At 42.3% G+C, this 15259-nt stretch overlaps 1 protein-coding gene across 1 annotated transcript; it reads right to left on the reverse strand.

Annotated features, from left to right (window-relative positions):
- Positions 1-505: 505 nt before the first annotated feature.
- Positions 506-6893, reverse strand: LOC145410693 (chitinase-3-like protein 1). Its single transcript, XM_080280805.1, has 10 exons — positions 6842-6893; positions 6373-6515; positions 6010-6153; positions 5481-5612; positions 4911-5162; positions 4547-4732; positions 3112-3243; positions 2694-2852; positions 1607-1732; positions 506-640 (listed from the first exon to the last, which is right to left on the reverse strand). Exons 1-10 carry the CDS (start codon positions 6891-6893, stop codon positions 506-508), a joined length of 1461 nt encoding a protein of 486 aa, XP_080136931.1.
- Between the last annotated feature and the right edge of the window lie 8366 nt (positions 6894-15259).

Raw genomic sequence — 15259 nt, forward strand, 5'->3', positions numbered from 1 at the left:
TTCAACAGTGCAACAGTGGCCGACCAATGGGCATAATGTAATTTCACCACCACACCTTCAGAATGTTGGTGCTGATGTCACTGATAAGTCATATACAGGTTTGATACATGAATACGAACTTTATTCTCGGCGACCCTGGCAACAGTTTAGCTAGCTAGGAGTCCAAAGTAAGAAGTGGCTGAGTTGAGAAAGGGGAGAGAGAAAGGAAAATAAATGTTTGTAAATGGGAAATTTGGAGGGGTAGGGTCAAGCAAGACTATCTAAGGATATGAAAGGATGAAGTGACAAGACTGTGGAAGATAAGTGCGTTGTGAAGAAGGGTGTAGGGGGTCCTGACAAGCCTGTGGAAGATGGGCGTGTTGTGAAAAAGGTGTGTAGGAGTACTGACGAAACTGCGGAAGAAGGGTGCGTTGTAAGAAGGGTGAGTACGGGTGAAACAGATTGATATTCATGTCCACTGAAGGAAAACCAGCGTCATTTACATTGCCCTTTACACAACTACTACTTAAGAACAATCACTGAGGCAGAGACCCGGGATGGCGCACACCACATAGTCCCAGTCGCAGACGAAGAGGATCGGGTTGAAGAGGGTGCCTGGAGCGCAGGGCTCCTCCGTCGCATCGTAGCCGCCGTTCGTGTTCTGGGGTTAGTTTAGGTTAGTGCAGATTAGTATAGGTTAGGTTAGTTTACGCTTGGTTTGGTTAGGTTAGGTTAGGTTGGGTTGGGTTAAGTTAAACTTTGTTAGGAGAAGTTAGCCTTTGTTGGGTTTGGTTAGGCTATGATTAGTTTGATATGGTCTGGTTAGGTTCGGTTCAGTTTGGTTTGGTTTGGTTAGGTTAAGTTTAGTTTGGTTACGTCAGGTTAAGCTTTGTTAGGATAGGTTAGTTTAGTTTAGTTTAGCTTGGTTCAGTTAGGTTAGCTTAGTTATGTAAAGCTACGTTAAGTTGTGTTAGTAGGAAGAAAATGAAGGCTAACGCTTGTATTACCACCGAGGACGAAGATGCATGCAATCCCCCAATTTCTGACGGTCTTTTGTGGAACACTTGTGAGCTTTAGAACTGAATGCTGAAATCACTAAGTAGGATGCAGACTCCCAGTATTTTATGATGATTTTTGAAGTACGTGATAATAATGGAATGTATCTGGCCTTCCTGTGTGGTTGCTGACTGCGTTCTGTGATATGGGATGCAGGCTGACCATACCTAACAACCACAGGCGGCCTATAAATGACCTTCAATAATTAGGGTTTGTATTCAATTTGGTGATTTAAGGTTTACGCATACGACCTCCTGAATTAGTTAGTCTGCATGCCACCAAACAGACCGCATTTAAGCAGACGCGTAATATCCTCCCTCGATGATCTCGGTGGAGAACGTAAGTGGAGGCTGAAGACTGCGATATGACTACAATCTACTAACACTGAGGCTCGTATTCTCGTTGGGCAAGAAGACTCCAATGCACCGGTTCCTTAGCGATTTATTTTTGGATATGAGAGGCAAATAATTTAGGTAAAAAAGAATACGACTGCAAAATAAATCGCTTAGAAAAGGTGTTAGGGAGCTTCCTAGACAGAGGAGACTACGGGCGTGAATCACCTCATACATACCGGAGCGCATAGATAGTAGTGGTGGCAGGTGTCGGGGTCAGCGTTGATGCCTGGCCGATTGCACACACCGTCAGGAGGAGGGGAGGAGGGGATCGTTATTGGTGGGGTCGAGGTTGCGTCGGGGTCCTGGGGGGTAGAGAGAGATGGATGATTAGTGAGGAAGTGAATGAGGGAGGGAGGAGGGGCAGGAGGAAGGAATGGGGAAGAGAGGTGGGGAGGGAGGAAAGAAGGAAAGGGGGAGGAAGGAGGAGGAAAGAATGGAGAAGATGGGAAGGGAAGAGAGAGGGATTAAAGGAGAAGAGGGAGAGGGGAGAAGAGGGTAAGAAGGTAAGAAGGAAGAAGGTGGGAGTTAGTGATTAAAGAACATGGTGGAATGATGAAGAGGAGAGTAAAGAGAAGAAAGAAAAGACGATGCTGACGATATTATAGTGAGGGGAAAGACAACAGAGGCTAATAAAAGGAGGAGGGGGAGACAGGGATATGGGAGGGGAGTGGAACGAGAAGGAAGAAAGGATGGAAGGGAGGAGTTAAAATAAGTGAGGGAGGTGCTAGGGTCGTCCAGCGTGGGGATAGTGGCATTGGGATTCAAGGGGGGGAGAGGGGCAGTTAGTGTGGAAAAGAGAAGGTGAAAGGGTAAATTAGTGTGGAAAAGACAGGGTGAAAATGTAAGTTAGACGTTATGTGTCAAATATGGTGGAGGAATAGTAACTTAAGGGTGACAAACGGTGAAGGAAAAGAATATAAATAAAGGGTGAAACACGGCTGAGGTAAAATACAAAGAAATTAGATGTGGTGGGTGAAGAAACGGTGGTGAAGAAAAGTGGCTTACGGATTAAATAGTGTTCATGGAATGTACCTCAGTGCAAAATAACGTGGATGAAAAGCAACAATGAGTGAGACAGTGTACCGAGGGTGTGCGTGATAGGAAGTGTAATGATTATAAAGTACATTAATTATAAAGCATAAAGATCATAGGATGCACTGATAACGGGGTGTTCTGATATCAAGGTGTACTGATTATAAAGTTTACAGCGGTAATTAAAGAGTGTACAGATAATAGGGTGTACAAATTACATAGTGTACGTACGGGAGTGGTTGTGGAGGGTGTAATGTCTCCCCCAGTGAAAATCTCCACCATTATCTTAATCAAGGGGAAGGTCCGGCCATGGCAATTGGCAAGGAAGTCGTCTGTTTCGATACTCCACACCATCATGCCCGCCACGTTCTTCTCCTTGCCGTACGCTGCCTGGGGGTCGGTGTACATTGGTTAGTTGGTACACACACACACACACACACACACACACACACACACACACACACACACACACACTTATAATCTAAAATGCTACTCACTACAGCTGTCATGCTGGTTATAATGGTCAAATACTGCTTTCGTCTCATCACCAGCTTCCGAACTTCTCTGCTAGTATCACGTGCTTCTCTATGAATGCCTTATACTTCCCTACCAGTGATGTATGATACACTTAAATGCTGATCCAGGTCACCTTGATGGCCACTGATTCCTCGTCGTCATAGGAGCACCAGATCCTGCCATAGGGCATGTAGTAGGCATAGGGCTCGTTCATGCCGTCCTCCACCACCACAGTCCATCCCTCCGTCTGGATCTTCTCGCAAATCTGCCGGTGCGGGAAGGAGAGAGGGGATCAGAATAAGGGGATAATTAAGGTGCTGTTCCCTACAAAAGTTCCATCTCTCCTCCTGACCTTCTACAACCCATAATAAAATCAAATGCCAAACAAGAAGCGGTGCCAAAGCACAGCAAACCCGTCCCTGGCAGTCATTTTAGTGCTCACGTATAAACACAACAGGATATCTAGTCAAAGAGGTCACACATCAAATTTGGGGTAAACTGGGTGACATTTGACGACTTAATGCCCATTTAAAATTTTTTGCCCGACCCACCCGACACTGACCCCTCTACCGCTAACTGGGGGTGACCCCTCTGATGTAATGAGACATGTTATAGGATGCAGATTTGAAAGATGCACATTTAGGTTTTGGTTTCATGTCGTTATGACGAATTTGAAAGGAGTTATGGCGAAAAAATAATTTATACACGTCCCCGTTATTTTATGTTTTTTGGACCTACAGCCTCGGCCTTGGCCCATTTTGGCCCAAAATTTACTCAGGTGTTCATAAGGTCACAGCCCATCATCCCTGTTATTTTTTGTCAAAATCACACCAGTAGTTTCCGTGAAAAGTTGTTAACAGGAATGCAGGCAGGCAGGCAGGCAGGCAGGCAGGCAGGCAGGCTGGCAGACAGACAGACAGACAAACAGACAAACCGAGTGAAAACAACACATGTCCCCGAGCCCCTCTGAGGCGGGGACGGGTAATAAACAAATACAGGCAGAACATACGACTAGAGTTTAGGCTGTCAATGGAATTACTACATACACTAATCACAGAAAAAAGGGAAGGAAAAAAAGAAAAACAAATAAAGGTAAGAATTTAAACACAAGATATTTAAACATCAAAAAGAGAGAAGAGAAGAAAAGGAAACAGAAAGCAAAAGACACATGTTCAAAACAACTAAATGATACCAACTAAAGGAATACACGAACAATTAAACCTGTATCCTTCCTACCTCAACGTACCCCATTTAAAGAAAGCAATATACAGCCATAAAAAGGAATACAAGAACTACATAAGAAATAAATTTACCCTGAATCCTGCGTACTGCATTGTGTCCCATTAAAAATAAATAAACAAATAAATAAATAAATAAATGTATATTAATACAGTATATATATATATATATATATATATATATATATATATATATATATATATATATATATATATATATATATATATATATGTGTGTGTGTGTGTGTGTGTGTGTGTGTGTGTGTGTGTACAATGGCAAATAAATAACTACCTAACTATAAAAATTGCTTAACCCTGTATCCTGCCTACCTCATTGTAGCCCATGAATCCCGGGCTGTAGGTGTAGGGTCCAGGTCTGCCGGGTTGGCTGGCGGGGGCGTAGTAGCCGTGTTCCTCCTCGTTGTCCAGGCTCCAGCATCGGCCATACAGAGGCACACCCAACGCTATCTTGGTGCTTGGCATGCCTCCGTCGATCCAATAGTTCAGAGCGAAGTCCTGTAGATAGATAGACAGATACACATCCGCCGATAGCAAACTCTATATGGACTTGTCAACTAACCACACTGAGAGGGAAATGCTCCCCAATACCAGTAGCAGAGGCATGGAGAGTGGACTAATGGTAAGGAACATTCAGCCACTGGAAGCCAAAACAATACCAATTGCCTCAACTAACCACATTAAGGTATGCATTGTCGCCAGTGTCACTCGGGTGGGCGTAGAGGCCGGATTGGTGGTGGGTGTAGGACTCCCAGGCACCGTGTAGGTCATAGGTCATCAGGTTGACAAGATCCACTTGTTCAGCGATGGCGGGGATGTCAAAGCCACCATCGATCTTGCTTTTGCCGGCTGGTGCCGCGATGGACAGCATCATGCCCTCAGCGTGTAAGGCCTCCTTCAGTTCTCGCAGCAGGATGGGGTAGTTGGTCTGTGGGCAAATGGGGGTGAGTAAAACTGAAGAACAAAAACTGGAGTTTTATTGTTCCCTTAATATTTTCACATACTACACAATAAATGAATAAACAAACTAATAATAATAATAATCATCATCATCATAAGATAATGAAAAGTTAACGGTTACTATGATACAGTAGTTGCTTGTGGATGAGTCTAACTTACAGGATATGTAACAGCGGAATCCACTAATTAAAACCAAAATATGTAAATCCCACAAAACTACATTTAAGGTCCCATTAAAATGACTCAAAACTACCTATAAGGTCACATTTTGATGACCCTGACTGACCTTATCCTCCGGGACGCCACCTCGATCGTTAGGGTAATCCCAGTCAAGATCCAGACCATCGAAGTTATGCTCCTTCAACATCTCGATGGCGGAGGAGATGAATGTCTGCCTACTGGCAGGGTCCGCTGCCATCTGAAGCAGGGTGAAGGTGGTTAGGTGTGCTTGGTTTACTTTGGTTTGGACTAGTTTGGTTTGGGTTGGGTTGGGTTGAGTTGAGTGGGTTGGTTTGGTTTGGTTTGGTTTGGTTTGGTTTGGACTGGCCTGGGTTGTGTTGGTTTGGTTTGGTTTGGTTTGGTGTGGCTTGACTTGGCTGGGGCTGTGTTAGGTTATGTTAGTCACGGTTTGATTAGGTTTGGTCGGGCAAGTTTGGCTGGGCTGGTTAGGTTAGGATAGGTAGGGCTGGGTCTGGTTAGATTTCGGTAGGTTCACGATGATATACTAACTTTCTCATATCAGTTTTTTTTTAAATCTACCCATCTTCCATTTTCCCTTGCTCAGTATCCCTATATATTCTCGGTGAAACACTTACCTGAGAATACTTAGTGGATCCCTCGTTCCACCCACCGACAGCCAGTAGGGTGACCAAGTTGAGGTTTTTGTTCTTGAGGGCGGTGAAGCGATCATAGGCGCACTTGCCACAGTTGTCGCACAGCTCGTTCCACGGGTCCAACACCTGGGGGTTACAGGAGCTCTTAGTGTCATAGAAGGAGGTCATGTAGGGGTCAGAGGGCTCGTTCTAAGGGTCGAACTCCTGGGTCGTGCAGGAAACACAGTGGGTGTCAGACTGAACAGGATAATCTGAACACTTTAAACCATGCCTGGAATAATTATGACATCAAAGGGGCAAAAATCGCCAGGCAGCAGCAAGAACGAATCACACATCCACCCCCACCTTGATCTTGTTGTCAGTGCCGAGACCAGCGAAGCCGAATATGAGGTGAGTGCAGATGCCAGGGTCGATGTCCTCCACGTCGAATTTGCCTTCTCCCTGGCGGTACACGGCCCACGACCCGTAGTAGCACACCATCACGCCCTCTAGGGTTAGATGAAGTGAAGTTAGATTACATGAGGTTGGGTCAGGTTGGGTAGGGTAGGGCAGGACTGGGTTGGAATGGACTCGGATGGTTTGGTGTCAGCCGGGTTGGGTTGGACTGGGCTGGGCTGGTATGGTTTTGGTTTTGGCTTTGGTTTGGATGGATTAGTTGGGTTGGGTTGGGGTAGGTTAGGACAGGCCAGGTAATAATATCTGGTTAAAGGTAGGTTATTTTCGGCTAAATTATGAAGTTCGTGCACGATACAGTGTCCCATACCAAAAAACAAAACAACCCTCCCCCCCTCACTCTCTCTGAAGCCTTCCTCACCTGCAAGAGAGAGGACGAGACCAAACCCTGCCAGGGCCAAAAGTAACCTCATGGTGTCGTCTCAGGATCACAACTCAATCCCCACAGCCTCACCACTTCCTTATATACCATCCCAAGCCTCCCCCCCTCCCCCCCCTCCAAGCGCCACAAGCAGGTGATAAGGAAGAATTGGGGGAAGAGGACACAGGACGCAGGCGATTACACTGTCGCTTCGCTGGGCGGGCGGTAACAACAACAGCAACAACAACAACAACAACAAGACCTTTTCCGACAACTCACTGCTGCAATAATTAACCACAATACTCTCAATCCTTCATGTCCGCAGCTGGTCAACTCTGGAACTGTTTTCTTTAGTTTATACATCCCGCTGTCTATAACCACCTGTCTTTCAATCGCAATGTGTCCAGGCTTCTCGAAATGAACGGATATTGATTTTGGTTCTCTTGTTCAATTTTTCCTTGGATGAGCACCTTTTTTGGCAGGGTTCTGGCCTTTGGTTCTTTCTTTCTGAATTGTAAAAAAAAAAAAAAACCTAGAGAAATTATCTGCTGTCGAGGTGATTGCGAATTCGAGCCCAGGCTAAGGCAGAAAATAGTCGAGAGAGAGAGAGAGAGAGAGAGAATAAAGAAATGAAGGAAACAAAGGAGAGAAGGTGAGTGGGACTACGTAAGTTTGAATCTACACAAACCCCTGTCACACAATAGGCCTTTCCTGAGTCGCAGCAGGAAACACTGTGATAATCTGAAGGAGGGATTTGTTGAAGCCTTCATTAATCCCCTCACTGCGATAGGCCTTTCCTGATTAGAGGCAAGAGGTAATCCGGTAATCTATAGGGATTAGGTTAAGCCTCCACTGATCTCTGCCTTTCCTGAGTTGAGGCGGGAGGGTGAGAAGCTAATACCACCCTTTTCACCTTAACTTGAACCAGCTTTTCCTTATGCAGCTTATTTCACGTTGCTCACTTAGATTTTCGTCCTTTTGCCGCTTATATCACGTAGCTCAGTGGCAGAGAAAGACAATACTACACTCTTTTTACCATAACTTGAACCAGATTTTCGTCATTTTGCAGCCAATTTCACGTAGCTCAGTGAGATTTCGTCTTTCTGCAGTTTATTTTACGTAGCTCAGTAACACAGAAAGACTACTATACTGTTTTCACTTTGACTTGGCCCAGTTTTTATTCCTTTTGCTCCTTATTTCACGTAGCCCAGTGGCTGGGAAAGACAGTACTACGGCTCCACATCCTTTCCAAAGCACTTCTTGCCACACACTCTTTCTTTACTCTAATTTGGCCTAAAACTGCCATCTCTCCATCTTCAGTGTTAAGTTGTAGCAACAGATCACCACCATAATCTGATGCTAGTCACGAAGCAGTGCTACGGAAAAGATGAAGAGCCCCAGTATGAAGATAGACATACAGATGGTCAATCAGATAGACAGACACGCAGGTAAGTAGGCAGACACAGACAGATATTATTTACGCATTCTGTCTATATTAAAAAGATATTAGACAATAAAAGAAAGTAGAAAAAGAAAATAAATCGTCAAGGAACAGGAGCTAAGCAGACAAGAATAAAATCCAAGGAGATAAACAAAAAACAATGCTTTTTACTTCTGTCTCTATACGAAGTCATTCAGTCTCCCACGTACTCAAAATTGGTCTCTTGGGGCCACATCTCCCAAACACTTTTTCCTTAGCGATTTATTTTTGTGAATACAGCTGGTTAATACAAGGGCGTTATTTATGAAAAGTATGGCGATATTAAAATGGTTCAGATAACACAGACGAGGACAGTACAGTGTGATAAGCAAAATAAGTCGCTTAGGAAGAGGTGTAAGGGAGAATAAGGGTCTTACGTTATCTAAAAGGAAAATATTAATTTTCTTTTCTCTGTCATCTTACAGAAGACAGTAAGAGAGATTTGTGTGTGTGTGTGTGTGTGTGTGTGTGTGTGTGTGTGTGTGTGAATCAGCAGGTGTAGGGTACATGTGGGGTACGGTGTATGATAAAGTGTTCACAGTGTACCATAACAATCAATCAATCAATCAATCATTTCCTGTGGCACCCCACGGGATGCATAGGGCTCAATGAACTCTCTCCACCAATATTTGTCTCTTGCCATCTCCTTCAGGTCCCACCAACACTCCTCTCCTGCTTCTTTTTTCATTGTCCTCAACCAGGTTTCCCTCGGCCTACCTCTACCTCTTCTTCCTTTAGCAGTCCACTTTGGCACATCCTGTATTAAACTACCTTCTTTTCTGTATATGTGCCCCAGCCACTTCCAGCGAGACAGTCTCACATATTCATTAACTGGTTCCACACTCGTAATATCCCTTACTCTTGCATTTGTAACTCTGTCTTGCCACTTTACCCCAAGAATCCTTCTCAGTATTTTATTTTCAAATCCTAATACTTTCTGATCTGTTGCAATTGTACTGTACCATGACTCATGCCCGTAAATTAAAATTGGTCTAACCATGGACCTGTAAATTTTCACTTTAGTATGTACCGAAAGCATATTATTATTCCAAACAGATTTCAACATTCCAACAGCTCGCCAAGCCTGTCTAATCCTCTCCTCAATTTCATTGTTTAATGATCTATTAGATAATACAATCGTTCCCAGGTATTTAAAGTTTTCTACATTCTTCACCACATTATTCCCAATTACACAATCGATTTGGTTCTCCACGTTCATATTAATAATTTCAGTCTTTCCACAATTTATTACCAATCCCACTTTTTCTCCTTCCTCCACCAGACAATCAAGCACCCTCTGCATCTCGTAAATACTTCCACAAATCAGTACAATATCATCAGCATAGTCCAAATCCATCAGCTTCTTATTTTCTTTCCAGTTAATTCCTGCACCTGTTCTCCTTACAACATTTTTCATAACATAATCCATAACCAAAACAAACAACAATGGCGAAAGAACTCCTCCTTGAATCACTCCTGACCTAACTTGAAATGGATCACTCAAAGAACCACCCACCATTACCTTACAAAAAGTACCTTCATGCAAGCTTTTAATAATATTTACAAACTTTTCTGGTATACCATAGAATCTCATAATTCTCAACATAGCTCCACGTGAAACACTATCAAACGCCTTTTCAAAATCCACAAAACACATACTAAGTGGCATTTTCATCTCATTAGCTTGTTGCATTAGATACCTTACAATAAAAATCTGATCATTACAACCTCGACCCTTTCTAAATCCCGTTTGTTCTTCTCTTAAAATTTTATCAATTACTGGCTCTATCCTGTTCAACAAGATTTTGGAAAAGATTTTTGCAACTACAGGTGTCAAAGTTATCCCCCTCCAACTGCCACACACACTTAAATCTCCCTTTTTTGGTATTTTTATAATCACTCCATTTTTCCACTCTTCTGGAATTCCACCATTATCCCAAGCCACATTAAAAAGTTTCAAAAGCACATTCATCAACTCGTCATTTCCACCTTAAGCATTTCAGGGAATATTCCATCCTCTCCTGGGGCCTTAAAATCCTTTAACTCCTTTATAGATTTTGCTACCTCTTCCAAAGTTATATCCCCTGTTTCTATCTGCAAATCTCTCGGCTGGCAAAATGTCGTCTTCAGCTGGGATTGGTCTATTTAGAACAGATTCAAAGTGCTCTTTCCACCTTCCTTTTATATCCAGATCTTTAGTCATCAAATTACCATTTCTATCTCGTACACGTATTTCCTTCCTTCTCTTTTCAGTCCCAGTTAACTCCTTTATGGCTGATACGCTGCTCTTGTGCTCTGACCGTCATTTTTACTTAATTTAATTTCTGTCTCTGTCGCCTTTTCATCATATAGTCTCCTCTTATCACGTCTAACGAGTCTTTTTACTTCAGAATGTAAACTCCAGTACTTTGTTCTAAGTACTTCAACTACCTGGCCATCAACATGTTGTTCTTCACTTCTTAACTTCGCCTCTTTCCTTTTCTGAATTGCATTCCATGTTTCATCTGACATCCACTTTTTCCTTCTCGCTTTTCCCTTTTTCTTAATAGTAACCTTAGCACTTTCATGCAAAACCTCTTTTACCTCTCTCCACATTTGATTAATATCATTCATTGTCTTTAGATTCCATCAAAGTCTGCAAGACTAGAAACCTGTTCCTACATTCCCACCGAAACTTTTCCCTCGTGCTCTCATCACTTCTCAGCTCATCCAAATCATAATTATTACATCTTGTACAATTACCATTAACGTTTCTCTTAAGTTTTATTTTAATCTTTGACACAACAAGTTCATGATCACTACCTATATCTGCCCCCCTCCTTACGCGAACATCTTGCAAATAACTCCTATGCCTTCTGCTAATTGCAATGTGGTCAATCTGGTTACAATATTTACCACATGGTGAAATCCAAGTAGTCTTATGTATTTTTCTATGCTCAAAGATAGTTCCACCAATTATAAGGTCATTTGCCAAACAAAAGCTTCCAAGTCGCACCCCATTTTCGTTCCTTATACCAACACCCTCCTTACCCATACAATCTTCAAAGCCATCCCTACTACTGCCAACAGTCGCATTAAAATCACCAATGCAAACTAACACATCATGTCTTGCCACTCTATTCACTACATCCTGCAGCTTCTCATAAAAGTCATCCTTCATTTCATCAGCAGCCTCATTTGTCGGAGCGTACCCTACAACCATACTGATATTACCATGGTCAGATTTTAAACGAGCATAAAGCAAGCGCTCATTAATTGGTTCAAACTCACATACTGCCTCACAAGCATCTGTACTCAGCAGTAGGCCTACTCCTTGGTAATGATTTCCATCACTCCTACCAGAAACCAACATAGTAATACCATCTTCCAAATTCATTTATCAACTCCAAGCAACCTCGTTTCTGTAAGAGCACAAATATCCATCTTGTATTCCTTGAACACTGAAATAAGTTCTTCCATTTTACCAGCCTGATGAGAGTTCGAACATTCCAGTTTCCTATTCTTAAGGTTCTTTTTGGATGTATAAACTTATTTCTACACCGTGGGATTCTTAGCACCCCCTGCCCACTTAAGGGCTGCACGGAACTGAGGGCCATTGCTTCGTCACCAGAGTTCATCAAGATTTCTTAGGCAGAAAAATATTTTACCCTGGAGCCAATGCCAGTGACTCGCAGGAACCAGACAGTGGAGAGAGGAAATTAACTAAATGAAAGTAAAATGCGGAGGGTTTGGACAGACAAAGCACAAGGGAAAGAAAGAGAGCAAAAAGAATGTAGATAAAAGTGTCCCTTTTAGTCGCCTCTTACGACAAGCAGGGAATACTGGGTAAGTATTCTATCCCCCCATCCCCAGGGGACATAACAGGGATTTTTTTTTTTTTAATGCGAAGAATGAACCAAAGGCCATGAGCCCGCAGTAAGAGTTCCTTCCAAGAGAAAAACAAAATACAATAGAGAGCCAAATTCAAGCTCCGATCATTTTGAGATGTAACCAACACAGCTGAAAATGTGAAAATATTTTGACATTCGATTCCCTGTCCTAACGTAGATTGGTTGATTGATTGATTGATTGTTTGCTTGCTTGCTTGCTCTATTGATTGACTGACTGACTGACTGATAGATTAATGGAAGATCAAGGTGGGGACTTTCTGCACTTTCCTTAATCCTTGTCTTTTCTGCAAATACAAAAAATCAACTTACGATAATTTTCTTCTCTTAAATAAGACATAATGAAGGCGCCCACCTTCCACTCACTCGATGTAGCTAATCCTGGTTTCATGTAACTCTACACTGAGTGACAAGTCTTCTTAGTGATTTATTATGTACTGTATACTGGTGTTGGAGAGACGCCTTCATGTGGTGATACAGATATAACTACGCGGCTCCACTGTCCGGTTATACAAACGACCCTCAACTACTTCCCTATCTCCCGAAAAGAGGATGGTGGACCGTAGAAGAGTAATTTAAGCCTGTAGTCCAATGGGTTCACGTTTCAGATGAACGTGGGGAAACAACAAGAAGAACCTTGTCCATATTACACCTTTAAATTATTTTTATTATTATTATTATTATTTTGCATTGTGTATATTTCACGGATTGGGAGAGTTTGCATACGTAACCGAAGAAAAAAAGGTAGTTAATATTGAAGGTACAATGGTGTGTGTGTGTGTGTGTGTGTGTGTGTCAGTACTAAGGTAACAACAGGTCATAGTACAACATGTGTGTGTGTCTCCATACCCCTTGATAACCCGTATTCATGTAACCTCATAGTGTGGGTGGCGCCAACTGGACTCAACCCTTTCGCTACTACGTCTCAATTTATTCTAGCTACTCAACCTAATCTAATTCAACCTAACCTAACAAACTAACGTACCGGTAACTTAATCTAAACTAACCTAACTTGTCCTCACCTCACCAAACCTCCCTTATCTAACCTAACCTAACCCAACTTAACCTCACCAAAACTAACCTAGTCCATTCTCACTTAACCTAATGTTAGAAGATGTTCTTGGTTCTTACTGCGAATACTTTGAAATAAGTGACACGAATAAATAAATAAATAAATAAAATGCTATGAAACAAATGACCTCAATAAAAGTCCCTCGATGTACAGGCAGGGAAACAATTATCTTCCCAAAGGTTGACGAATACATAGCGGAAATATCGAACCATTTGAAACACGCACTAGTACAGATGGGGTTTTCACTGTATTTCGCCAGCTGTAAATTCTCTTCTGGTGGGACTGGGAAGGATACTTACGCCCATATTCTTAAACTCTTCCTTCCCTTTTAGATGCATGGGAAGGTCATCCATCGCTGAGCTGGTATTCTTAAAAAAAAATAATCCTTTTCTTTCTGAGCTGCTCGAAAGACAAGGTCTTCCCTTCGAGCAGCCGAAATTATTGGAACTTGACGGAATCACTTGACCCGGCTCTTCAAAAATCCCCTCGCAATGTTTTTGAGCTCTTTCCTAGTTTATTGTCTTAAATATATTTAAAATATCGATGAAAGGTACTGTACAATTTTATTATTACGATTTACAACGATATAATGATTTTTTAAGTGCTATTTGTGTCTCTCTAAATGTGCTACGCATGTCGGCTGAGATGTTTAGCCACACATAAACAGAGAAGATCACGTACTACCTCCGATATTCATCCAGTATTATATGATCTGACACAGACATTATGGCCAGGGCCACACAAGGATTTTTTTCAAGAAATATTTTGCATGTTAATTTGCCCGGAAAAGGAAAATCTGCCATCTAGGTCACACGAGTGGCTCGGCTCATGTCTTCCAGCTGGAAAAAAAAAAAAAAATGTGAGCGCCGCCATGGAGTACATTAGACAGACATTAACAGGTGATTCTAACATTTACGAATACCAACACAGAAGATGAAAATATTCCTAGAATAAAATTTATTATCAAAATATTGTCTTGACGAGTAAAAACCGCTGCGATGTTGGCCAGAATGGCATTTATGACTGAATACAAACCAGCAGTATGGATGTGGTGGCGACCTCCCACATCTCAAATGTGTTGTGTTTTCATTATCCAGGACGCAATATGCGTGTTTTGATGTATTAGTTTACAAATCTAATGCTTCACCATACCAACTATCATCAGGATGGGTCATTTTAGCTTAACAGGGCCACCAACCTGAACATTTTTCATTTCCTTCCAAGGAAATCTGTTTGAATACCGATGAAAATCAAAACTCCTTCAACGGGATGGGAAAGTTTAGGGAAGGGATTATTCATAAGAATAAGGCTGTCATTTCTCTGACTGTACAGCCATAAGAAAAAAAAAAACTGACAGCATTGTGTCCTCCATATTTCTCACACCCCCTCAAACAACCCAGATTATCCTTCCTTCTCATAGCTTGTAGCGTGCTTCATATTGCTACAATATCACATAAAAAACAGTTCACGTAACACTCTCTACTGCCATAGTCGGCAGAAAAATGTCCACGAACTTCTGCTCATGGCTGTATATCCAAGCGTCCATCAGCAGGTCATATGGTTACCACCCAACGCGGTAAAATGGTGTCTTAGGTAACAGAAAACCACGAGGCTTGTCTATGAGTTATGTCACCTGATAACTGAACTACATCGAGTGAGTGGATAGTGACCTTCCCCACCAAGCATTCTCTCTCTCTCTCTCTCTCAAGAGAGAGAGAGAGAGAGAGAGAGAGAGAGAGAGAGAGAGAGAGGGTAAATTTAAATAAAGAAAATGACCTCAAATTAATTAACATTTTGTCACGATAAATGCCGAAAAATGCCAAGACAAAGAATTTCCAGAGCAGCTTGTCTATCCTACGTGGTGTTCCTTCTCACTACTTCCAACCAATTTCGAATGCAGAGTCTGGTGCGAGGGGGGGGGGAGCTGCCTTCTTTACTATCCTTGTGTTATTCTGTCAGACTAATCACACTATTAAACA

This window comes from Coenobita brevimanus, chromosome 86 (genome assembly GCF_032717465.1).
Source record: "Coenobita brevimanus isolate Jiangsu-jjx chromosome 86, ASM3271746v2, whole genome shotgun sequence".
Classification (NCBI taxonomy): Eukaryota; Metazoa; Arthropoda; class Malacostraca; order Decapoda; family Coenobitidae; genus Coenobita; species Coenobita brevimanus.